Below are 25,998 nucleotides of genomic sequence, written 5' to 3'. Positions count from 1 at the left end.
GAGCGGCCGGGCCGAGGGAGGGCGCAACAGCTGCTCCCTGAGCACTTTCTGACCGAACAGTCCCCCTGCGCCTGACGCGCCGCGCCCCGGCGGCTCTAGGGACCCCCCGCGCCTGCACTGTCCTCGCGCAGACGAGTAGGGGGCGCCCGCGCCTTTGACCCCCGTGAGCACCCCCGCCCCGCTCACCTTAGCCCCGCGCCTGAGGTGAGCCCGGCCCCCAAATCCTCCAGGCGGGGGTGGGGGTGGGGGACGCTCCTTTTGGGGGGGTCTTCAAGGCGCGAAGCCCCGAGGCGCCCTGGGGGATGGCCTCGCTTCTCGCGCAGTGGCCCCCAGTCTCTTTTGGGGGGCCGGTGCGGGCGCGGAATCCGGGAGGTGTCCGCACAAAAGGCCGAGAGAAACTCCCCGTCGCCTCCCCTCCCTCTTGCCTTCCCCGCCCCCTCCCCTCCTCGCCTGCTCCCTCCTCATTCAAACCTCGGCTCGCTCGTGTGGTGTCAGTTCAGTCCCGGCCGCCGCCGAGCGAGGAAATGGCCGAGGAGCCGGAGCCGCAGGTAAAGGGGGCGCGCCCCCCGCCCCCGCGGGGCCCCAGGGGGCTCCTCGTCTCGCCCCTCCGGCGTCCCCCGAGCCAGCCCTCGAGTTTCTCGTGCTCGTTATCTCGTCCCCTCCCCGGACGGCTCCCCCGCCCCGCCGGCCCCCCCCCCCCACCATTCCTACTCTCTATTTCGCTCCTCTAGGGCGCCCCCTCCCCTCCTGGCTTCTGAGCGATTCCACTGGCGAGAAGGTGTCGGGCGAGCCCCCGGTGTGCACAGACTGTGTTTGACCATCACACTTACTCTGGGAAACAGTCTAGATGGCTTGGGGGCGGAGAAGTGCCCCGTTCCCTGGGTCGGGAGCCAGGGGCCCGCCGGAGGGAGCTCGGGGGCTGCGTGGGGGGCTGTTTCTGAAAAGTTGGGTGGCTCCGCCGGGCAGGTCTCCCCGTTTGCCAACTCTGCCGTGGGGCGCGGGCGGAGGGGAGCGGGCCGGCGCGGGGTCCCCTGCTATGGCCCGAGAGGGGCCGGGGCAAGTTGGAAACAGCCAAAACAATGCGTCCTTACAGGCATCCCCCGCAAACAATGGCCGGGACCGTCCGCACGGGCCGGGCGGAGGGCGCGTCTACAGGGGCCAAGGGAGGGGCTTGGCCTCGCCGCGGACCCGGCCGCGCGCCCCAGCCAGCCCTCCGGGCGCCCCCAAATCCGTCCCCGGGAGCCCCGGTCCTCTGCCCACCCCTGAGCAGGCGGTGCACCGGGCTGCGTTTCCTGTATGTGTGATAAGGGTTTTTTTTCCCCCCCCTTTAATTTTAAAATATTTTTTTAACTTTTTTTTTTAATAACCCTTAAATGCTTTAAGAATATATCACTCAATTCTAGTGGGAAACGCAAAGCCAGCTGGAAGCAGAACTAGGAACTCTAAAGGGCAGGAGGGATTGAAATGTTAGCCTAAAAGTGTTTCTTTTTTTTTTTTAAAAGGGAAGTTTCTGCCAGGAGGCGCAGAGTGGCGAGACCGCTCAGTTTCAGATGTAGAGCCCTCTTCACTCTTGATTTGGCCCCAAAATGCGAGCCGCACGGGATGGGGAGGGAGAGGGGGAGGAGGGCGCTGCTGGGGGCCCCGGGAGGCTGGATTTGGGATGGCCCGGGCGGTCTTGCTCCGAGGGGGCCAGACCTGGCCTGCGGGGTGCGCAGGCCGCGGTACCTGCGCCCCGGGGGTCGGAATAGAAGTTCAAGTCCCGCGTTGGAGCCCACATTTTAGGATTCAGGGTAGGGCCACCGAGGACGGGAAGCCGCATTCTTGGGCGGGTGGGTGGGGGTGGGGTGGGTGGGTGGAGGCAGTTTCCCCCCAGGGCTTATTAAAGAGAGCAGGAGAGGGCCACCAGTGGCCACTTCTGGGACCCCAAGCAGCTTGTTCACACTTGGAGCAGTGTAAACTTTTTTTTCTCTCATTTTGTTGCTTTTTCCAAGAAAAGGATAGTCACTTCAGAGTTTGAGGCTTTGCTGTGTTGTTCCCCTTTGAAATTCCTTGAGCCTCAATTTATCTTTCTGGATCAGCCTATATGGCTTGGAGCGTTAAGCTTGAACATTCCTTCACGTGTATTAAAGACAGGCGGGTGCAGTGGTTCTTTGGCCGGTCTGGGGTCCTATGTTATTGACCACCGTGCAAACGAGCAGGTTTCCTAGTTTTCTAGATCGTTTGGAATCATTAAGGTGTATGTTTTAAGAAGCCTAGGTCTGATTTAGTTCAGGTTGATTCAATTATGTCTTCATCGCTTTTGAGTTGGTTGAATGAGTTGACATGAGATTAAGCCCAACAAAAGAAAAGGCAGGGTAACAGCAGCTGCCAGCCAGGCCTGGCCACTAGGTAGGGGTCCTTAGGAGGCCTTTACCTTCTCTTTTGTATGTGTCAAGAAGTACATTTAAAATGTTTTCGACTGTACTTTTTCCCCCCTGGAATGGATGGGGGGATTGATTGATAGCAAATAAGACTTAAAATAGTGAATTTTGTAATACTTTGAGAATGAGTAATAGATCTAGATTTTCTAAAAAGCCTTTAGCGCAGTAGTGACAAGTGTAGAGCAATAACCTAATTGCTTCTTGTCTGAAAAGTGTAACAGTCAAACCACTAGTTTGTGCTTGCTTAGTTAATGTGTGCTAAGAACTTTTAAGGTGTGTCCTTAATGGTAGATGACTTTTTCTGAGAAGTCCTGTTTATTTTAGATACTGTTTTGTTTAGTATTCTAAAGACTGTAGTAGTGCGTGTGCGTGTGTGTGTGTGTGTGTGTGTGTGTGTTTAATCCTGGTGTTTTAGTGGAAGTCGACCCCCACCCCACATTGCTGCCATTTTAAATCAGTTATATAAATCTTGAATTCCAGAGGCAGGGACTTATTTAAAAATTCAGTTGTCAATAGCTACAGGCAAAATGTATCATTTATTTGGCTTGTTTGGTAGAATAGGGTTAATAATCCGATTGTTTGGAATTTTAATTATTTGGCAAGACGAGGGAGGCTGCTCCTTTAGAATTGCACATTGATTTTGCATGCTGGAGGAGGGAGTAGGGGAAGATTATGACTTTTCTAGGTAAAGGACACAGACTTTTTTCTTTCGTGTCCAACTTCTTTCAGTCCTTTTATCTTCACAACACCGTCTAACACTGCCGTTTGACCTTTGCTGTGTGTTTTTAATAACTTGTGAGATCGAAGTTTAGTAGTTGTCTTGGGTTCATATTATTCCCTTTCACTTCTTAATCAAAAAAAGGAACTAATACACCACTCAGATAAAACTTGTAGAAAATGTTTTGCTCCTTTGTCCTGAAGAATCGATTTAGATAACAGCTTGGTTGTTTTTTTTTTTTTTCCAAGTAGGGGAGGAAGAGGGAGGGGTGAAGGTTTTGACTTTCCCAGTAAAAAGGTTTAAGGTGGAGGTCGGTCTGTGTTCTCTTAATAATCCTCCATTTTTGGCAGTGGAACTTCAGGGAGGAATAGCAGCCCCTGTTTTAATAAAAACCCCTTCCAGTGGTCCTTTTCAAGAGGAAATCTGGAAATAAGACTCAGTCATCAAGTCACTTACAAACTGATGAAATAATTAAGGAATATAATGGCCTGGCAAGGACAGAGTCCCTCTGTCTCCTCATTTCAGATAAATGCTAATCACTTCTCTCTCCTTTAACAACATTTATGATGAAATGGCCTGTTTTTGCCACAGCAGGGTTGCTTTGCCAACCCAGAGCACTCTTAATTCTGATACGCTTGATTAGAGCCTCAGGGGTCCCAAAAGATGTGCTGTTTTCCCACTTTGTAAAATTACATTCTTTTCTCACAGTTGTGGCAAACATGATATTGGTTGATAAGAACTTTTGAGTAGTTTTAATGATTCTTTACTGCTTACAATCTACTACTTTAAAAAAAAAGGTAGACTTTTATCTCTCTTAAGACTATAAATGATTGGACCTTTTTTACATCTTACATGAAGCTTTGTTTCCATTTGCTCAAAAAAAAAAAAAAAAAAGAAAAGTCATTTCAGATCATTCCAGCTCACAGATGCCACTATGGCCTGTAAGCGTTTTCTAGGTTGCTGGGTATGACTTGTTTTAAATGGTTCATTTCTAATTTCAGTTTAATTGTGTAGTAGTGTGTTTAATAGATGAATTGGAAAGGTGAAGTCAAAGAACTGAACAATGGCTATGTATTTTCAAGCTTCAGAATTACACAGTAAGAATGAAACACATGAGACAGTTGGATAAACTGATGAGTATTCATTCCTGTAGAATAAAATAAATGTAAGGAGATTTTAAGTTAAATGACTTTATTTGGAATATACTGAGTAGTTTTCAAATTGCTGAGGTGTGCTGCAGAATAAAAAAAAACCTGGAAGGTATTTACAGAACAGCCACTGAAGTGGAATTAGAGGAATCCAATCATATTAAATACTCTAAATAGTGAAGAGTTTAGTTACAGCATGTAAATGAAAGTCGTGACAGTGGAAGAGTCTTGATTTGTATGCCTCATCTTCAGATCTTTGGGGGAGGGGTGCTGACTAGTTTAAATGCACGTGGAAGAAAGAATGAGTTACACAAAGACAGCAGGAAATTTCTTAAATCTGCGGGAGGGAAGCTTGATCATCATAGCTGAATGGCCTCATTTGGGGGCAGTATAAAACCTTCTGAAATGTTGGTGAAATGTTGACTTTTGGCAGTAAGGTGATCTGGATTATTTTTCTCCAACTGATACTATGGTTAGGCAAATTTGCAGTGGTATGTAGGGCAAAGGATTGGGAATTGAGACCATGAGGGCAGATAGAAAGAAATCTGACTTTGAGGAAGTGGGAGGACAGGGACCATCCTTTCCTAAAATCGGCAGCTATTGATAAGTAAGCTCAATGCTTGTATAAATCTATCTTCCTAATAAATAGAGGGGCAGCCCCTGTCAGCCAGGTGCCACCACACGTTGCTCATTTATGCTTCGGCTTGGAATGCTCATTAGAACACTGTATATTTGAACATTTGTTGACGGACTCTTCTGAACATCCCCATAACTTCCTGCCCAGGGTAACAACATAACTGAGTTACTGGAAATTTGGGGCCAGTTTGGTAATCTTGTGATAAAGTTGAGAAATAAAATTACTAAACCCGAAAAGACAGCTTAATAGCTTGTATGAGAGAATTAGTTTAATTCTTTACCCTTTGTCCTCGAGCTTTACCAGAGTTGCTCTTGGCCTGTACGGCCCTCCACTTGCTGTGGGAGAGCAGTCCTGGAGTGAGCTGCTAGTTTTTTAACGGGTTCGTGTAATGTTTTGTGTGTTGGTGTTCATTAGTTTCTAGTGTGTCAGGGAACCTTCTGAATTTAAAATATAGTTCTATGGACTGGAAATTGAGTCCACATATGTATTGTTCCTGAGTCAGCATTAGGAAGAACACTTGTTTTTATATTTCCTACCTGTAACAAATCAGGATAACCTCAGAACAGTTCAATTATACCAGAAGAAGTGTTTTTGTGTTTTTTAAATTAGTGGATAAGTTCTTTTCAGTTCAGTATATAAGTCTACTGAGCAGTGATTGTATTAATTGAAGGGAGACTTTTTTTTCTTATTTTTGAGAGCAAATAGGTGATTTGAAAGAGCCAGACATACAGCTTTAGTATTTACTCAACAGAGATGGGGAGGGGAATATTTAAATGTGGCTAAAGAAAGATCTCATGCCTTAAAAGGCATTGCCCTTGTTTATATATAATCTGAAGTTGGTTAAATTGGCTATAATTAAGAACACTCACCATTAGGCACTGTGGAAAAAGAGGTGTAGTTGTGTAGGGTAATGGGTAATATGATGGTTATAGTGATTTGTATATCTGTGTGTGTTATATACACACAGATATACAAATACATATACACACGTGTGTGTGTGTGTGTGTGTGTGCAGTGTTTTCTTTGTAGAGAGTTAAAGAATACAGGTAGTTTTTTTTTTTTTTTTTTAGTTGAAATCTCTCTGAAGTTAGTCCTGTCCAAAATTTTTGCAAAATACTTAAGGTAGTACTGGTTAAGTGGTAATAATAGAAACTCACGATAGCAGTGTGCTTAAGTAAAAATTAAAACAATTAATTTCCCTTATAATTCTTCTTTTCACGTCAAGATGGAATTTTTAAAAGCCAGTTTACAGGCCACAGTATCTGTTAATATTGATAAAACTAAAACTTAATATGTGGTGTTTTAAGTTCATATTAAGATCGTTTATCAAGCTTAATTAATTTAGGAGGAATCAGGCAGAGTTCTTAATCATGACGCTGAAATATGCTAGTAGGAGTATATTTTTATCCTACTTTGGTCTCTAATCCCATGTAGCACCGAGCACCTACACAGAATTTCAAGAAAATGAGCCTTTATCCCATCGGATCTTCCCAAGCTTTGCCTTTGAACAATCATTTGCTTTCGAATAGATTGTAATGTTGAATGTAAACTGCGAATGTTTTAGTCTTTCTCTCTCGCTTAACTTTTAAACATCTTTCCACAGCTATGTTAGGAAAGTTGGGTTGGCCATCTGCTCAGTGGGTGTGACCTTGGTGATTTCCTTGCAATAGTGTTGAAGGATTTAAAGTTGTAGGTTTTGATTGCCACTGTAGATTACTTTGTAGAGTTCTCTTCACTTGTCAGATTAAGGAAAAAATAGTATGTGCAAAATAGAGAAGGGAAACTATAGAAAAACCGGCAGTTTCCTAACCACATCTTGGAGATAATTTTGAAGTTTAAAGGATACAAATGAATTGGCCGGAGACTAGTAGTTTGTTTAGACTGAATGTTTTAGTGATCATTTATTTGGACGCTTAGGTAACTTGGGTGGTGGTAGGGGGAGTAGATTTGTAGGAATACTGCAAATTACTTGACTATAAATAGAATTTTTAAGTGTTTTTGACAGGTTTTGAGGGCCTTGAATACCTTATCGCTCCATACTATGGTAATAAATATTCCATGCCAAGACATGTCAGATAACCTGTTCAGCCGAGGTAGGGATGTGGGGTCTCTAAAGGCGACAGTTTGAGTACAGCTGTACATTAAGAACAGTATTTCCAAATGAACACTGTCAGCAAGGTGGCATTCACCTCTAATCTACTGTGCTTAAACACAGATTATGGTGCTTTTCATTACGTGTTGTATACTGGGCAGTATCAGTATTTGCTAATTTCAAGGTCAGTAGGTATTGCAGAATTCATAGTAAATTTACTCACAGATGAATATCTGCTTTAAAAAGAGATAAATGGGGCTTCCCTGGTGGTGCAGTGGTTGAGAGTCCGCCTGCCGATGCAGGGGACGCAGGTTCGTGCCCCGGTCCGGGAAGATCCCACATGCCACGGAGCGGCTGGGCCCGTGAGCCATGGCCGCTGAGCTTGTGCGTCCGCAGCCGGTGCTCCGCAACGGGAGAGGCCACAACAGTGAGAGGCCCGCGTACCACAAAAAAAAAAAGAAAAAAAAAAAAAAGAGATAAATGACCTAAAGAACACCAGACTTATATTTCAGGTGGTTGTAGCAGTTATGGCTTCTGTTCTTTTCAAAGCTTATGTTGTGGTGAATTAAAAGTATCTACTTAAGTGATCACAATATAAACCCTAGTATTCGCTCAAAATATTAGGTTATACTGAATAACCTCTTGCCTTAGGTGCCTTAGGTGTGTCTGGCTGATGGTCAAGTGCTGTCATTAACCTGAGTAAAGGTTAAGAAAACTTGTTTTAGACGTTGAAAAACATTTTTGCTGAGCGCCTTTCAGTAAGCTGAGTGTGTTCAGAATGCTCACTTTTCTTCAAACTAAAAGCAGTTAGACTGTAGGTGTTGGTTTATAACGTCTTCCCTACCCCCTCCATATCCAGTTCTTTGTCGAGACAGACAATTCACTTTATCAGCAGTGCCACTGGCGTACTGTTGGCGTCCGTGTGCTCCATACATGGAAACGCCGAAAGTGCTGGGGAGCCTGTGTGTGCACACTTCCTTCAGTTGGAATGGTGATCTGTTGCTGTTACCAGTAATTAGGTTACGATGTCTGGTTTCCTTAAGTTCTGTTATTATTAAAGTCTTTATTATTACAGGCACTCTATAAAGATTTTTGATTTTTGTTGAGCAGACTGATTTTGAGTGTAGTTATTGATGTATAGTTTAAGGAAGTGTTTTGTTTGCATTTAGTTTTCTAAGTCGAGTTGAGGGTATTTGCTCAGAGAGATGTCCCTAGCAGGCCCTGCATTTTGGGTTTGGTAGGTCAATAAGGAGAGTGGTTATAAAGCCAAGTGATGCAGTTTTGCTTCTACTAGTTAACTTTATGGTATGATTATATATGATTCATTTTTTATTATACTCTTAACATTGCAGAAAATGGCAATTAGATGGCAGCCTCAGATAGCTGTGTAGAAGTCTTGATGAACATTCAAGTTAATTTTAATATCAAGTCAGTTACGGTTGGTGACTGTGGCCAAAAATACACGTACTCATTCTCTACCTGTACTGATTATATGTGGTGTTTGAGAGCCTCACCCTGTGCCAGGGACCCTTTCTAGGCACTGGGGGGCAGCAGTGAGCCAGGCCGACAGGATCTCTGCCCCTGGGATCTTACTTTAAAGGGAGTGGCCCATAGTTTTCGTATCTTTTGGGAGAATAGTAAGGATTGCTTGTGACCCTAGTGCTGGGGACAGCTGGGCACAGTTAATGACCATCAGAATCTGTCCCAGAAACTTCCCTGGAGGAAGAAGTCCTTGGGTTTTGCCTGGGAGGGTCTTCTTCCCCAGCTGACTGCACCCCAAGATTCTCTGGCCTGGGACATCCTTTCCTCCCTCCTGTTCACCTTCTTGGGCAAAACTGAAGGTCTTCTTTCTCCGAAGGTTTTTCCCACTACCCTCCTTTACCAATCCTTTAGGTCTTGTGTTGGAAGCTGATGATGACTTAACTTAACCCAGATATTTAACATTTCAGAGATAGAGTTGAAACTAAACTGTCTTTCTAAGACAGGAATTTCCAGTATATGCTGTTACCCCATGTGGGAAATAATAGGGATGTACCCACATCATGTTTGATCCAGATACTGAGTTTAGGATTGGTGTCTTTTGGGGAAAGATTATTTATAGAAAAGTGGAGTTCCCCCAAACTTAAAAATGTCACAGACTAGTCAAATTTCTTATAAAAAAAAAAAAAATATGTTGAGGTCTGACCTGGGGGACTTTGATTTTGCCAAATTAGGACATAAAAAAAAAAAAGCCTGCTATTGCCACTCTTTTGTTTTATGAAAAGGGTATTTTGGCATCAAAAAGTAGAAAGGACCTCAAATAAAGGACAATCTTTATTCAGATTGGAATTAATTCACATAGCTTTGTGTAGAGCTCATTGAGCAGTTTTTCTCTTTCTCATTCAGCTGTTGGCCAGTGAAAACAGTGTTGTCGGGTTTGAGAACTGCTTTTCTAGAGTGTGTGCTGTTACTTTCTTCAGTTAAAATATTACCTGGGACACTAGCACTCAGTAAATATTTGTTGAATGAGTAAATGACTACACAGAAACCCGAATTATCAATCACAGATCCAAATATCATTTAACATCTTGATTAGCATAATCATTAAATATTCTTTTGAGTATGTCTATCCATAAATGTAGATCTAACCCCAGGACCACAGAGTTTTGGAACCTGGCAAGTGGTCCTGTAATTTAACCACCCTCATTAAGTAGACAGAGAAAGGTAAGGTATGTAGTGGTGCCAGCTTTAAGGTTGTGACTTGGCCAGGACTGGAACTCAGGTCTCTGGAGTGTTCTGTTCTGTCCTACCCAGCAGCTGGTAGCCAGCCCATGTGTTTATCCTCCACTGTGATTGCAACAAAAGACTAAGAAATTAAGATAAAACACTTCAGTCCATTCTTTCTGTACCCTAAACTTTGATCTGCAGTCTTATTTAGAAAAGCCTAATGTTAAAGATCTAGTTTACTCAAAACTAAAGATAACAGGGAGTATGAGAATTTTCTTTGAGCGTAAAGAGTGGAAGAAATGTTTCCTCCTCCTCTGAGCCTACAGGCCCTTCCTTGCTCTTTGAGGAAGTGGAGAGAAGGAAAGTTGTGTGTGTTTTTTTAATATAATGTTGACTGTGGTGGGAATAGTTTGCATGTCTTTTTGTTTTCTTGGGTAGAATTAACTGACTTCAGTTAAAGGAGTTGGGACTATTTAAAAACAATTCCTGTGCTTGCTGTAAAGGTGGAGGGTGTTGGCTTTAGAGGTTAATTCTTCTCCAAGAGTGAAAATTAGCTTCTAAATCGGACCCTGTAGAGTTAAATCAACTCATGCATTTTTTACCTGGCCAGTGCATATGTGAAAGGTGGATTAGAAATGAGAGGATCTATTTTCTGATGAAACACTAAGCCATGTTGAACCAGCTATGTTGAGGATTTTATTTTAAATGTGTACATTCACAGAGTAGCTTTGTGTATATTTGTTGTTTGGACAAGGAAGCCCTACCCTGCCTGACGCTGTTAAAAGCAAACTGGGATTTGGGCAGTGGAATGAAGGCCAGAATATCCAGTGAACCAAAATACATCAATATCAGGGTTCTGCTTTGCCAGGAGAAGCAGCGGTTCTGAGGTGTGTTTCTTGAATGGGGATTTTAGGAAAGGGTCCCATTTTCTTGTGCTTATGTTGTTGACTTATGTATGGGTAATCTTTGAGTGTGCTTTTAGGCATTTGTGTTTCTTGTATGATTTGTCTGTAAGACAGTTTGAAACTCTTGGCTTTTGAAATTTTACCTAAAGTGCTTTTATTGTTATTTTTTACAATTCTTATAGTCTCTATACTTATACAGGTTGTTTGTAAGGATACACATGTGCGTTTTAATGGCAGTTAAAACATACTCAGCTGAAATTGACAGTTTCTGTCCTGAAACTTTACATTTTAGATGTAAATCATTAAAGCACCAGGTTTTCAGTTTAACTGCATGAATTTCTGGCAGTTTGATAAGGGTACTGACTGGATAAAATGCTAATGATTTAATTAACGAGCACTTTAACAGGATGCGCTGTATTAGTTAAAAGTGAAGCAGCTGAATTAGGTACATTCTGTGCTTCGTGGGAAGGACCACTGTGAGTCATCGGCCAGCCTTCTCTTTTCTCTGACTGGAGCTATAGCCGTTTCTATTTTTTTTTCCTCTAGGTTTTGGAAATCCCTTGTCTCCAGGTTGCTGGAATTGACTTCTTGCTCAACTGAATCACTCACTTGATGAAGACAAAGAGAACTAATGCTTTGTGCTGACTCATCTCTGAATCCAAGCACTGGGGAGTCTGTCTGCCTGGTTTGTGGAAAGATCCAGTGATTGTTTTTATCACTAAGCTTCCTGAGACTTCTGAAGATAAGAAGTCAGAGGAATATACACTTTCTTTTGAATTTTCATAACATACTTGCTCTAGTTTTGAAGCCTCGGGCTGCTGGGCGTGTGAGTGACAAGTCTTTACAAGTGGCCTTATTCCAACTCCAGAGATTCCTCACCCAGATTCTAATTTTATATACAATCCTCAAGAGACAGGAAACATGCCAACTCAATCCCTCTTGATGTATATGGATGGACCAGAAGTTATTGGCAATTCTCTTGGCACCCAAATGGAGATCGATGATGCCATGACAATAAAAGGGACTGCCGCTGTTCCTTTCAGAGCCACGCAGGAGAAAAACATAATCCAAATAGAAGGGTATATGCCCTTGGACTGCATGTTTTGCAGTCAGACCTTCACACATTCGGAAGACCTCAATAAACACGTCTTAATGCAACATCGGCCTATCCTCTGTGAGCCCGCCGTTCTGCGTGTTGAAGCAGAGTATCTGAGTCCTCTTGATAAAGTTCAGGTGAGAACAGAACCTCCAAAGGATAAGAATTGCAAGGAAAACGAAGAACTTTGCTGTGAAGTGTGTGGGCAGACGTTTCGAGCCGCCTTCGACGTTGAGATCCACATGAAGAAACACAAGGACTCTTTCACTTACGGGTGTAATGTGTGTGGCAGAAGATTCAAGGAGCCCTGGTTTCTGAAGAATCACATGCGAACGCACACTGGCAAATCGGGGGCCAAGAGCAGACCACAGCCAGGCCTGGAGAGCCCGGTGACCATCAACGAGGTGGTGCAGGAGCACACAGCTGAGAGCGTCTCATCTCCTTACAAGATCTGCATGGTTTGTGGCTTTCTGTTTCCAAATAAAGAAAGTCTCATTGATCACAGGAAGATGCACACCAAAGACACTGCTTCCGGTACCCGCAGCTCACAGACAGACACGCAGCAGGAGGGAATGCCGTCTCCGGGGGAAGAGTTGCTGCAGTTCTTAAACCTAAGACCCAGGTCTCACCCTGAGGTCGCGAAGAAGCCGGCCAAATGGATACCTCAGCTGGACCCGTTCACCACCTACCAAGCCTGGCAGCTGGCCACCAAAGGGAAGGTCGCTGTGTGCCGAGAGGTGAAGGAGCAGCCGGGCCAGGAGGGGAGCACCGACAACGATGAGTCCTGTTCAGACAAAGAAGAGCTGGGGGAAATTTGGAATGCGAATAAAAGCCATCCCGAAGGTTCCGGAAAGTCCAAGACAAGTAAAAGCGGTTGTCCAGGTCTCTCACAAGATAAGGAGAAGCCCAGACACCCCGCCGGTGAAGTGCCTTCCGTGGACGCAGACCCCAAGTTAGCCAGTAACAAAGAGAAACCGACGCATTGCTCCGAGTGTGGCAAAGCCTTCAGAACCTACCACCAGCTGGTCCTGCACTCCCGGGTGCACAAGAAGGACCGTAGGGCCGATGCCGAGTCGCCACCCATGTCAGTGGACGGCAGGCAGCCGAGCACCTGTTCTCCGGACCTGCCCCCGACCCTGGAGGAGAACGGAGCCATCGATCGAGAAGGTGGCTCTGAAGACGGGTCCGAGGATGGGCTTCCAGAAGGGCTCCACCTGGGTAAGCTGCTGGGTGGTGCACTGTCCCTCCTCTGCTCGGTGCCAGAGGACACTAGCCGGTTACCAGGGTGGGGAGGTGGGTTTGAGTGCCGGCTGTTTCTGGTGTCATCCCCCTGTTGTAAGTCCCTTAGCCTCTCGGGGCCTTCACTTTCTCATTTCTGTAACAGTAGGGTGGAGTTATAAGGCTTATCGAGGTTTCTTCCTGTTCTAAGAGTGATGTGATTTCATACTTTGCTAACAAGAGACACATATTATTTTATTTTTTTTAAACCAATCTTTTAAATTAATTTTTGGCTGTGTTGGATCTTCGTTGGGTCTTTGTTGCTGCACACGGGCTTTCTCTAGTTGGGCGAGCGGAGGCTACTCTTGGTTGCAGTGCGCGGGCTTCTCATCACGGTGGCTTCTCTTGTTGCGGAGCATGGGCTCTAGGCACGCGGGCTCAGTAGTTGTGGCTCGCGGGCTCTAGAGCGCAGGCTCAGTAGTTGTGGTTCGCGGGCTTAGCTGCTTCGCTGGGGCAGTTTTGCCCCCAGTGGACATCTGGCACTGTCTGGAGACAGTTTTGGTCGTCACCACTGTGTTGGTGTGTGTGCCGCTGGCACCCAGTAAGTGGAGGCCTGGGATGCACTACACATCCTCCCAGGCACAGGGCAGGCCCCCCCCCCGCCCCCCACCCGTCCCAGTAGTGTCAGAGTTGAGAGATGCTGGCCTTCCCTTACAGTTTCCCAGCATTTCTGATCTTAATCTATAAAAACAAGTTATCCTTATATGCAGTGCACTTCCCTTTCTGTCAAGGGCCAGATTTCACACGTTTATTCCAAACGGATATCTGTGGGCACAGATCAGTACTGGGAATGGTTGTCAATCAGAGAAAGAGTATTAGGCCATTTGGTGCTGCCTGGTCCCCTATCCTTTGTGTCTGGGGGCAAGTATTCATTCATAGTTCATTCACTGAAACAATTTGTAAAGTAAAGAGAATGTGAACACACCAAAGATGATGTAAAGATCTCACTTGCTCAGTCAAAATTCTAATGTACCGATGGCATTTATGGGAAACGGAAGCCATCGCTGAGGTCCTGTTGACCTATCTCTTGAGTCCCAGTGGGCGTCATCTAGGGCAGAGCATTCCACCTGTGGTTCAGATCGTGCCCGTCTTCACGTAAACCACAGCTTCTCTACCCATTTAATAATATTTTGTTTGAACAGAGGATTCTGCTGCTGGAGAACACTGAATAAACCCCTGCATTATCAACACAGGAATGATGAGATCATGAATTAGTCTTAGAGAAACGGTATCGTTTACAGACTGGTCTTGGGTTTAAACATGCTGGCCTCTTGCACTGTAACTTGACTGTGTGTTGATGTCTCTAAGAACCCCGTGTGTGAGATCCAGGGTGAATGTGACCAGATAATACATCTTCTCTGAAGCTGGTGCCCAGTTCTTTTTCTGATCACAGGATGGGTGTGAGAGCAGCAGTTTTCATATCAAATATTTAGCATGTTTAGAGTTTCCTGGGAGACAGGAAACCTAGCACTTAGCGTGCTTACAATCTTCATTTTTCAGAAATCTAGAAAACGCATTATGGTGTCTTAATGACATCATAAACATGACTTGAAACCAGCCCTCCAGTTTTCTAAGTGATTCCTCTTAGTGGCAGTGCTGTTCGTGGGCCTGCAGTAATGGGGAGGTAATTAGGCCTGTGAGATAGATGCCCCGGTGCCCTGAAAGAAATGAGCTAGCCGGTCACATTCTGCCAGTAGGTGGTGTGGGCAGAACTGGGTGGAAAACTTGGGCCCAGTCGGCAGGCAGATAGAATAGCCCATGATAGTTGGGAGCGCCAAGACTTGCGTTGAGTCTGGTTCTACCACCGCCTTGTTCTGTGACCCATTTCGTGTTGCTTAACCTTTCTTTGCCCTGATTTCCCTGTTTACAAAATGGGTTCATTGACCCTTGTCTTCCACCTCCCAAGGATGATTTCAACTGCCTATTTATAAAAAGTCCTTTAAAGGGCAGCACAAGCAAAATCACAGGTGGTGCTGAAGGAGCAGGAACCAGGTAGATGTGGACGTTTCATGCACTTTGTGTTAGAATAAAGGCATTTCATAACGTTTGGGATATGATGCAACATACCATAAATCCTGACACATAGCTGGAAGTAGGAAATTGCAGTGAGGTGCAAGCCCAGCTACAGAGTTGGGTGTGATTGTCAGAAAGAGAGTTGGGCATTCTACGTTAGGGAATGGACTTTCATGAATTAATATTATGATGTGGTCTTCTAGTCTAGATTTATTTTATTGTTATGTACTATCAGCCTCGCTTTCTTTAGATTTACTTTTAAGATCAAAAAGCAGAGTAAATAATTTATTGTTTTCAACTTTAAGCTACAAATAGCTTTAATAATCGTTGTTCATGTAAATTATTTTTAAACGTCTTCATGACACCTTTTTAGATCAAGGGTTGTCTCTGCTGTCTTAGCGTGTCTGGAGGTTTAGAGGTGGCTACATTGTCTTCAGGGAAGTTTAGGGGTGACAGAGATTTTATAGTCCTGTCTTTTTTTTTTTTTTGGCTGTGCCTCGTTCCCCGACTAGGGATTGAATCTGGGCCCTCGGCAGTGAAAATGTGGAGTCCTAACTACTGGACCGCCAGGGAATTCCCTATATAGTCCCGTCTTTATTGTATCTGGAGGCTCACCGTGGTTTACTTATAAGTTGCTTTTTAAAATCAGTGAAATCTATAATCTAGACTGCGGAATGTGGAAGGAGCCAGGAAGGGGCCATTTAGTAGGGAATTACAGTTTTCCAAGGCAAAAGGACAAGTTATGCTAAATTTAAAGAGATGACCCGACTTACGTTGTAGTCATATTGTGATTTATGTAATATGACATAATTTAATAATATAAGAGGAGGTTCATCTAGAACTTATGCCCATATATGGCAAGCCGATACTTTAACCGCAGCACGGCTGTCTGGGAGGGCTGCTGTGTCCTCCTCTCATTAGTGGCCCCCCCAGGACCTTCATTTACTCCCCTGTTCTGATCAGGCTGCAGAGAGTGAAGTTTAAAGTTCAACCCCGGGTCATTTGGGGACAGATTTTGAGTTGTCAGGTACATTTAGCCCTTGTGAGTGCTTGTGGGTAATACAACCTGCTTTCCAAAAACGTTGCTAAATTTTGACAAACTTTCCTAGGTGTTTGCCCAGGGCCAAGCTTTTTTATTTTCTGTAAAGATGTGCTCACTGCCCTCTAGTGGTAACTTGCTTAAGGTAAAAAGCTTTTCCTCTGGTGGTTGGGAAAGTCGATGATTTGTATTGGCTGGGTTTTCTAAATTACTTATTCTGAAGAATCTGGATATTCCAGCCTGTGTGCAGGTCCAGCTTGAGTTTGCCAGGTTCTGCGTGTCTCAGACTTGTTGGGAGAGCGGACAGCTGCCCGTTGGTTTCAGTCTATTAAATGGTCCTGTGATCGAGGTAGATGAAGAACTGAATCTTTAACAGTGAACTCTGCTGTGCTCCGAAAAAAAACTGATGCACACTTGCTTTAATACTGCAGGCAACCTCAAAGCAACATTTGGCACGTTTTTAGCCAATACCTAATATAAAAATTATTTTATACTTTCCAAAAATGTTTCTATCAAGAATCTTTAAGTCAGCTCGCCGTGTTCACATACTTGAGCCATCTTCTTACATGAATTATTTTTGTTTCTGTTTTAAGATAAAAATGATGATGGAGGAAAAATAAAGCATCTTACATCCTCAAGAGAATGTAGTTATTGTGGAAAGTTTTTCCGTTCAAATTATTACCTCAATATTCATCTCAGAACACATACAGGTAAGGAACTTCTTAGATTTGTTTACAGCATGTATTAGTTGAGAGGATTATGATGTAGTTCTGTGTCTGATTTTTTGTTGTTGTTGTTGTTGTTCAGATATTCTGAGATAATTTTAAAGTGTGCTTTTTAATTTTTTAAATTAAAGACGTGTTCACGTTTTCAAATATTTGGGGTAGAAAGGGCGATGAAGCAAACAACTCATGACAGATCCTGGATGTGAAGATTAATAGACAAGAAGGGAAAAGGAAAGGACCCCATTTTCTCTGTCTTATTTGTTTCGATGCCTTCCATAAACTTCTGTAATAGAGTGACATTTCTTGTTTTAGGTGAAAAACCATACAAATGTGAATTTTGTGACTATGCTGCGGCCCAGAAGACCTCTCTGCGGTATCACCTGGAGAGACATCACAAGGACAAGCAGACCGATGCTGCTGCTGAAGTCAGGAGCGAGGGGAAAAGCCAGGAGACGGAAGATGCACTTCTGACCGCTGACAGTGCGCAGACCAAAAATCAGAAAAGATGTTTTGACGGTGCCAAAGATGTTAAAGGCAGCTCACCTGCAAAGCAACTGAAGGGGATGGCCCCTGCCTTTCAGAACATTCTGGGCAGTGCTGTCCTCTTAGCAGTACACAAAGATACTCAGGATTTCAGTAAAAACGCAGCTGATGACAGTGCCGATAAACTGAGCAAAAATCCTGCCCCTGCTTATTTGGACGTGTTAAAAAAGAGATCAGCAGTTGAACCTCAGGCACACAACCTCACCTGCAGAACAGAAGTGGACGTGGCCCCTCACCCAGACGGCCGGGCGGCCCATCACGTCCAGGTCGGCCACAGAGAGAAGAAAGCGGAGGTCGATGCCAACTGTCAGGAGAAGCCCTTAAACTTATCCCTCGGGGCTTCCCACTGCTGCCCGGCAGCTTCTTTGGGTAAAAGTGTGACCACGAGTACCACCTGCCCGTTCTGCACCTTCAAGACATTTTATCCAGAGGTTCTAACGATGCACCAGAGACTGGAGCATAAGTACAACCCAGACAGCCACAGAAACTGTCGGAACAAGTCTCTGCTTCGAAGTCGACGGACCGGATGCCCCCCAGCTTTACTGGGGAAAGATGTGCCTCCCCTGTCGAATCCCTACAAGCCCAAGCCCAGGCCCGCCTTCCCAGCGCAGCCCAGACCCCTGCCGCCCGAGAAAGCGAAGCCCAATCCCCCGGGGCCCGGCAAAGCCCCTCTGACTTCAGGGATCGACTCTAGCACTTTAGCCCCCAGCAACCTGAAGTCCCACCGGCCGCCGCAGAGCCTTGGGGGGCCGGGGGCCGCGGCCCGGCAGCCGCCTTCCGAGATGTTCGCCAAAGCCAGCGCGACCCCGGCCGCGGATAAAGCCAAGCGGCTGGAGCCCAAGCCCAAGCCTCAGCCTCCTGCCGGGGCCCCGGCGCAGCCCGCCCCAGGCGGCGCCCTCAATGGCTGCAGTGACCACACCCCCAGGAATGACGGCCTCTGGGCGCCACCGGCCCGGGACTACTTCTGCGGCCGCGGCGCCGAGCCGGACGAGCCGCTCCCCAAGCGGCCAAGGGTCGGGGCGCCGGCCCGCGATGGGGACCAACCCGGCCCCCACTACCGGCGGCCCTTCGACCTCCCCAAGTTCCATGTGGTGCACGGCCTCACGTCGCTGCTGCCCCCCGAGTGCGCGTGCCCTCCGCCCACTTCGCTGCCTGCGCGGCCCCGCTTCTTGGCCACCGGCGAGGCGGACGCGGCCGTGCTGCCCGCGCAGAAGCCCTTCGCTGCGGCTGGAGCCCTGTTCCCCTGCGGCCCCGCGGGCCCTGCGGCCGGGTCGGCGCTGGAAGGTGGGTGTCCTAGAGATGGGGGCTTCTGGGAGGGCGAGACGTTCCGAGACCGGGCAGTGGTTCGGGGCCGCCAAACTCAGCCCTACAGGATGAAAGCTTATTCCCCAGTGTTTCATTTCGCTCTTTTAATTTTCTCCCTGGTTGGGAGGATGGTGAAAAGCGCTTGAGGACCCAGGAGTCTGATGTCAGGTGTCACTTACGCCCGCTCACCTGACTTCGTCACTGTCCAGTTTTCTCCTTTGCGTGTGTGTGTTGCGTCCAGCGCTCCAGCCCAGCCTGGGAGGTGGGAGCCCGGAGGTGGGGTACTTCTGTCCATGTCTCACCACCCCTACTAGACTGTGAACTCACTCAGGGCAGAAAATGCGTTTTATATAACTTTGATATGCAGCCCTGTCAGGTGCCCAGCACAGGGTGGTGCCAGAGGTGCTCAGTAAATACCCATGAGGACCCTTGATCCACCAGAGCAGAAGGCTAAGAACTGCTGGTTAAACAATCCTTTGCACAGCTTGATGTTCAGACTTACAGAACTGTACTGCCTTCTTTAGCCTTTGTTAAATAGTTAAGTGAATTGTAGAAAGCACGGTTTTTCCCCATATTGTCCATTACGCTCATAGACACTTTGGTGTCTTCAACGCCCTTGCTAACTCATGACAGTTTCATAGAGGTGTCTGACACATACCTGTGCCTGCAAAAAAGTAGATCAGAGTGTCGTGGGGACCTGTCCCCCTTGGAAAACATGATGAAACCACCATGCCTTCTTTTGACGGATATAAACTCTGCAGGTTTGTCCGTCCCAAAGGGACAAATCCATTTTGACCCTCTCAGTTTGTATTTATTTCAAATTAAAGATTCTGTGTGGTGACCATGCTCTGTCAAGGATGGCTTGATGCCAGTTGATCTGGTAGGGACAGCACATTAAACAAGTGCTTTCATATAGTCCAGTGACTTTTATAAAGATTCTGATGAAGAGATAATTTTTGCAGCCTTTTGATTAGAAGCGTCCCTTTTTTTCCCCCTCCTCGGCACTTAAAATGGACATGAGTCATAACTGTGTCTTTACTTGAAGAGAAAAGGCTCTGTGTTGCAAGTAAATCAGTCTTTTTTTCCCTCCTCCTCCACACAGTTTTGGTTCATGATACACAAAGCTTTAAAATCCTTATGCTGCCGTTTCCTTTTAGCTTTTTAATTTTTACTGATGACCACCTAGCACTTAGATAATTTTAGCTTTAGTGACTTAAAATTCTGTGCTAAGAAATATCCTCATGGCATTTAAAAACATTTCACCTTGTAAGTAACTTTATAACATGTATGCATCTTATGTGTTCTGGTCACATTATCAGTTAGGAATTTTGAAAATTGACTTCTAACATCCCACACATTTTACCTAACTGTTGAACTTAATTCTAAATGCCCTTTTATGCTTTTTTTTTTTCAATCAGGAAAAAGGCCTGTGTCCTATCAACACTTATCTAGCAGCATGCTACAGAAGAGGAACTATGAGAATTTTATTGGGAGCGCACACTACCGACCAAATGACAAAAAAACTTGATTCCCTATTTTGGGGATGAAAGGTGAGCACATATAATGCATTGATTTTACTTAATTGAAAATAAACCATCTGGCTTATCCAGTATAATAATAAAAAGTAAAATTGCTTTGAATTTGACTTTTGAAGTGTCTTAAAACAGAGTCCTCCCGGTCTCTGCATATCAGCGGCGATGATAATGGTAAAAACAACAATAGCAACTGGAAGTTACTAAGCATTTGTTTCATGCCAGGCGTTGAGTGAAGTGTTTTGTCGCCATCAGCTCATTTAATCCTTCTTACAGCATCAGGTCAGGGGTTAGCCAACTGCCTGCCACCTGTTTTTGTCAATAAAGTTTTATTGGCACACAGCCACATCCATTCCTTTACGTATTGTCTGTGACTGCTTGGTGCCACAGCAGCAGGGGTGGGTAATTGTGATAGGGACTTCATGGCCTGCAAAGCCGAGAATATTAACTGTCTGGCCCTTTACAGAACAAGTTTGCCGATCCCTGGGTTAGGAGGTCCTGTGCCCACTTTACAGATATGGAGACTGAGACTCGGATTATGTAACTTGCTCAGCGCCTTACTCTGCCTACTTTTGGTCGTAGGTCTGCACAGTCCAAGGCCTGTGCCCCAACCCTCCAGTTTAAGAGCTTGTTCAAAGCCTTTATAAATCCTTATTTGTTGGGGGAGGGGAGTGGGACAGAGCAAGTAGGTTTATTTTGACTTTTTGGTTCACATGGCAAATGTATCTAACGGTAGCTACCCCAAAGCCTCAGTGTTCTTGGAGTTGTACACGTGTTAGTTTAGTTACTTCCAAGTTTGGGCAGAGGGCATGATGTCTGTGTGAGAGTCACACTAGGACGCTTTTAAAAATAAATTGAATGGAAAGATTGGGGCTCATGGACCGATCTAGTTCCCTCCCAGATAACTCTTGTCCTGTCAAACCACCACCATATCCCCATGGAGCAGACTCTTGACTGAGTGCCTGCTAGATCTAGGTACAGAGATAAAGGCTCATGGACTAGGGCAGAATTTCTTCTTCTGTTTTCACTGGGACACATGGGGCCCGTCAGCCTCTGCAGCTCTACATCCTTCTCTCCCCGCTCAGGTGATGCCAGTGGTGTGAGACTGGTGTCATTACAGGAATGAGATTAAATCCACTCTGCCTTAAAACCTGAAAACAGAAAATTTATAGGTTGTAAGCAATAGATTATTTGCACTGCATGTAACAGCAGATGGGAACCGTCCTGTTTATCCAGCTCCGGCCTCTTCCTGCAGCCTCTGGGCTACTCTGCTTGCATTTCTCTCTCCTCGGGAACATCCTTCCTGCACCCTCTTTGCCAAACAACCTCGTTCTGAGACTTCAGGACCAGCTCACATATCATCTCTGCAGAATGTTTGCCGGGAACTGGGGCTTCCCTGTTTGTGTTCCGTCTGAGCTGTGGTTCTTACCCATTTGTGCCCATCTTACCTGTGCGTCGGGCTTCCACTCCGAGCTAAGCTGAGGAGGGGTCTCCTTCATTCAGTGGCTGGCCCATCGCTGGGAATTTCAGCCATACAAGTCGATAGGTGTTGGCTGAACAAATACTGTTACACTCTGTGCCGTGAATTTCCCTTTCATAGGGTATAAACTTCCAGAGTTTCTTATAGGTGGTAGTTGCCTTTGGCAACTGTCAGATATGAATTCTGGTTCTTGGTTAAATCATCTTCATTAAATCACTGTTAAGTATATATTAGCACCCCCTAAATAGTGCAGCTTTTATTTATTTAGACTCCTGAGACTTTGGTCACAAAATTTAAGCTTAAATGGAACCCATTGCATTTCTAGATCACTTTAGCTCTATTTATTATACTTTTTTTTTCTTTCTTAAGATTTTTGTATACTGTATTTAGTTTTATCCTAATCATTTTTAAACCTTTCCCCCTCCCCGCCTTAGGTCTTGATGGATATAAATGTGTACTCTCCATGAAACTGAATTAGTTCATCTTTTGAAAAAGCAGATGGTGAAAGCTACTGAAATAAGCTGTGATTGTACTGTACATATATAAAGAACACTACGGTTTTGTAAAGTTGTTCTGTTAACTTTTGTACCAAATAGCAATAAAAACTATAGTTGGAACAGTTGGGTTGTACACAAATGGAGACCGGACATCTCTATTTTGCCCTGAATAATATTTTTTTTAGAATTGACCAAATAAGAAGTGGAGTTTTTTTGCATACTTGAGCGCTGCTGAAAAGAAATCATTTGGGCTGGGGGGTGGGATAGGGAGAAAGTATATAACGCTTGCACCTCAGGTAAAACTGTAAATATATGTTGTAAACCTGCTTGTTTAAAACTGTGTGTATTCTTTTCTCTAATGTTGCTCATCACTTGGAGCATGTTTCTGCTACTTGTCCTCTTTCATTTAAAATGTATGTTTTTTAAAAAAGAATTTCTCAATGATTTGTATTCTGTTAAATCCTCCGCAGTCTGTTGTCTTAACAGAATTGTTAACAGAAGCATTGACCCCCTATGAATATGTGCTGCATGTACGGAGATCAGCCATTCTGAATTTGGTGCCCTTTTACTGCAAATTTCGGTATGTCATCTGAGAAAGACCCAGATCCACAGTCCTTTTCTGAGGGAATGGCATGGTTTGCGGGATTTTTAAGTGTGTGTATCTACAGGGAAACATTTCCTCTGTAGGCCAGCCACACATTCAATAAGCATACCAAATCGTATGTGGAGTTACTTAAATTTGTTTTCTATCAAATTAATCATTTTTGTTGGACAATTCCTGGGTTTTTCTGGCATTTGCCTAAATTCATATATAAGAATATAAACACTAAATTGTACATGTGAATTATATATATATTGGAAACAATTTTAAAAGAAATGAAAGTTTTGGAGTAATTTTAGGTTTGCATTTGGAAGTCTTGGTGTGTCTGGCATTTGGGTTAACTGTGGACACACTCAGGTTAATTACAGACACGTGGATTTTGCAGGAGTGCGTGCTGGCTGAGTTTTCTGGTACTCAGGGGAGAGGTAATCTGTTTTGAGACCTCAATTGTCTTCCCATTTTTGGTTGTTTTGAAGCAGCAGCGTTTTTCTCAGTGTACATGCAATTTGGGTTTTAATGAGAGACTAGCCACCAGCTGGCTTACTAGATGTTTTAAACTTCTATTTTCTTAATCTGCTGTCCATGGCTGAGTGTATTCTGCAGTACCTGGGTTTAGCGACCACAAAATACTTCATTAACAAAACTGTTTCAAAAATAAATTTGCACTGTTAATTTTTCTTGCCCTGCCCTTCTCCATTAGAGCAAGGGTAATGTCCTCAAAGAATCCTGATTTTTTTTGTTTGTTTTCATTATGCAACATGACACCTACTCGATAGAAAAGTCTTAACTCCCAGGTGAAAAGGGAGACCTGGTTTGAGATCAGTCTGCTGGCATCGTGATGAAGTGCTTTGTATCAGGAAAATGTACACTATTTACCTTTCTTCCTGTTCACAAGCTGAGCCATATGTACATAATCTAGATTTTTGTTTTCATAGTTTTGCACTTTTATAGCCTACTTTTGAAGATTAACACATTTGCAAGATGATTGACCTGATCCTTACCTAATCCAATGAGTGTTACAGAAAGCTTGCTGTGATGATACATATAAATCCTAAAAGGGGATACATGATAATAGAGGGCTGAAATTTAAATCTGTATTTAAAAAAAAAAAAAATCACCAAATCTATTTGAAAACAAGTCAGTTCGTGTTATGCTGAAATTTTGGGGGGCTTTCAGATTTCTCCTTTTTAACCACATTTCTGAGTGCATAAAAATATCAGTTTTTTTTCTTTCCACAGCCCTTGTACTCCAAAATACGTTTTTTTCTTTTTTTTTGTCCATCAGTATTAACTATTGGGATACTACTGGTTTTGTGTTTTTTTTTTTTTTCTTTGAGACAACAGTACATATAATAGAGGTACAATCTGTTGGATTTTTGTTTATGTATTTATTTCATTCCAGTTTGATTTATTTTAATTGTTGATACTTAAGTTGTCAAACCGTAGACATTACTTGTTTTATTTATGATATATTTCAGCTTAAAGTTATGTTATTATATATGGATGTAAATATAGATTTGGTGTTTTGCAGTCTTGGGCTTTGGTCTTTTTTGTGTCCCTGCTTTCTGATTTTGTTTTAACTTTTTATAAATGTAATTTTAGACATAAACCGTAATAGATATAATGAGTCCCCATGTGCTCTCAGCAACACTTTGCCAGTCTCTGTGATTCCCCACCCCTTTCCTGAGTATTTTAAAGCAAATCTTAGATATAATTTAATTTCATTCCTCAGACACTTCTAAGTATCTCTAACAGATAAGGGCTCTTCCTGATCACACCTAACTAAACGGAAAACGATTTCTCATAACTGACCTCCATGTCTGTCTGCATTCCCTGGTTGTCTCAGAAACGTCTTCTGACAACTGGTAAGTTGCAGTCAGGATCCAAACAAGATCCACTTACTTGGTTTAGTTGATGGGTTTCTTAACCCGATTTTAATCTTAACCTTCTACCCCCGACACACACACACACAAACACACACACACCCATGACATTTTATTTATTGAAGAAACTGGGTCATTTGTCCTGTAGAAGTTCTCACTTTCTTGTTTGGGTTTATTGCATATTTGTGGTTTCATCTAACCTGTGTCTCCAGCCTCTATATGTAGTCCTATAAACGGGTAAATAAAAGTCTAGAGGTTTAAAGTAGATCTCAATTTTGGGGAGGCGGGGGCTTCTTCATCCCATCGCACTTCAACTGCATCACCTCTGGGCACGTACAGTGTGTGACTGTTAACTACTTTCATGTATTCAACCCTTTTTTTCTGTACAGTTTCTCAAATAGCTAAAGTCCAAAATTTTTGCAGGGATAGGCTGACCATATCTTACCCCGGCTCAGGCAAGTGCTGAAAAAGAAAGAAGGCAAGAGCCCTCCGTGGCTGTGTAATGTCAAGAGGGTGAGAGAGCTGAACTTCCAGAGGCTGCACTCGACCCCCTCCTTGGACAGACGAGGAGCCCGAGGTCCCCAGAAGGCCACATGTGATCCCAAGGCCAGACAGCTTTGCTGGGCGTTATGAGGGAGGCGTCTCTTCTGTTACACTCGGCTCTCTTTCCAAGGGTCAGAGAGAAGTGCAGAATCTCAGGTTCATTTTCAGACTTGGTTAGACCTAAGTCTGCCCTTCCTTCCTCAGAACTCGGCCATTTGTGGTGCCTGGGTGACATCTCTGTGCCAGTGTCTACGACTTGGGCACCTGATGTTAATGCAATTGTACAGCCTTTCAATGAGATTCTACTTCCTAGTGTGAATGGGACATACTCATGTGACAAAAGATTTCCAACCTGTGAGTTTATGGAAAGTTATACCAAAGAAGAAAAAAAAAATCACATTTCTTTTCTGTCCTTTACCCTTATTCGTCACAGTGGAATTGCATCCTCACTTTTGCACACACATCAAACTCCCGAACGTCTATGGCTCCTGTGGACTGTAGCCACAGAATCAGAATCACCTGGCCTGTCTCCCAGCCCGACCTCCCCTGGAGCAGGGTTGAGAAACCTGAATGCCTACCAAGCACACCAGGTGATTCTTATTTACTCCAAAGAGTGAGAAGTTACCTAAGGTTCCTGGATATTCTATTTGGGCAGCTGTAATCTCATAATGATGGTTAAAGTGTCCCTGGGCTTCCTGCCTCACAAGCCGTCATCGTCAGTGGACTGATTGCCATCCTCAGTGCCCCAGGGATTTTCACTTTACCCGGCAGCAGCCCCAGCAGGGATTTTAGGAACGGGTGGATCTTCCCTTCTGTGCCTCTTGACATGGCAGGACCC

General features: G+C 44.5%; 1 protein-coding gene across 2 annotated transcripts; it reads left to right on the top strand.

Annotated features, from left to right (window-relative positions):
* ZNF217 (zinc finger protein 217) lies at positions 1-24,264 on the top strand. Of its 2 annotated transcripts, XM_065893110.1 has the most exons (6): positions 1-204; positions 11,173-12,940; positions 16,646-16,762; positions 17,090-18,604; positions 20,044-20,175; positions 22,072-24,264. In XM_065893110.1, the coding sequence occupies exons 2-5, from the start codon at positions 11,548-11,550 to the stop codon at positions 20,151-20,153; spliced, it is 3,135 nt and encodes a 1,044-aa protein (XP_065749182.1). In that variant the 5' UTR covers positions 1-204; positions 11,173-11,547; the 3' UTR covers positions 20,154-20,175; positions 22,072-24,264. The 2 variants fall into 2 exon arrangements, with proteins under 2 accessions (XP_065749182.1, XP_065749183.1); XM_065893111.1 differs by lacking the exons at positions 1-204; positions 20,044-20,175 and having other exon boundaries at positions 11,548-12,940; positions 22,072-22,115.
* Positions 24,265-25,998: the final 1,734 nt, after the last annotated feature.

Source organism: Phocoena phocoena, chromosome 15 (assembly GCF_963924675.1).
Source record: "Phocoena phocoena chromosome 15, mPhoPho1.1, whole genome shotgun sequence".
Classification (NCBI taxonomy): Eukaryota; Metazoa; Chordata; class Mammalia; order Artiodactyla; family Phocoenidae; genus Phocoena; species Phocoena phocoena.
Note: the sequence above shows the minus strand (reverse complement) of the source record. Positions and strands in the feature narration are given on the sequence as shown.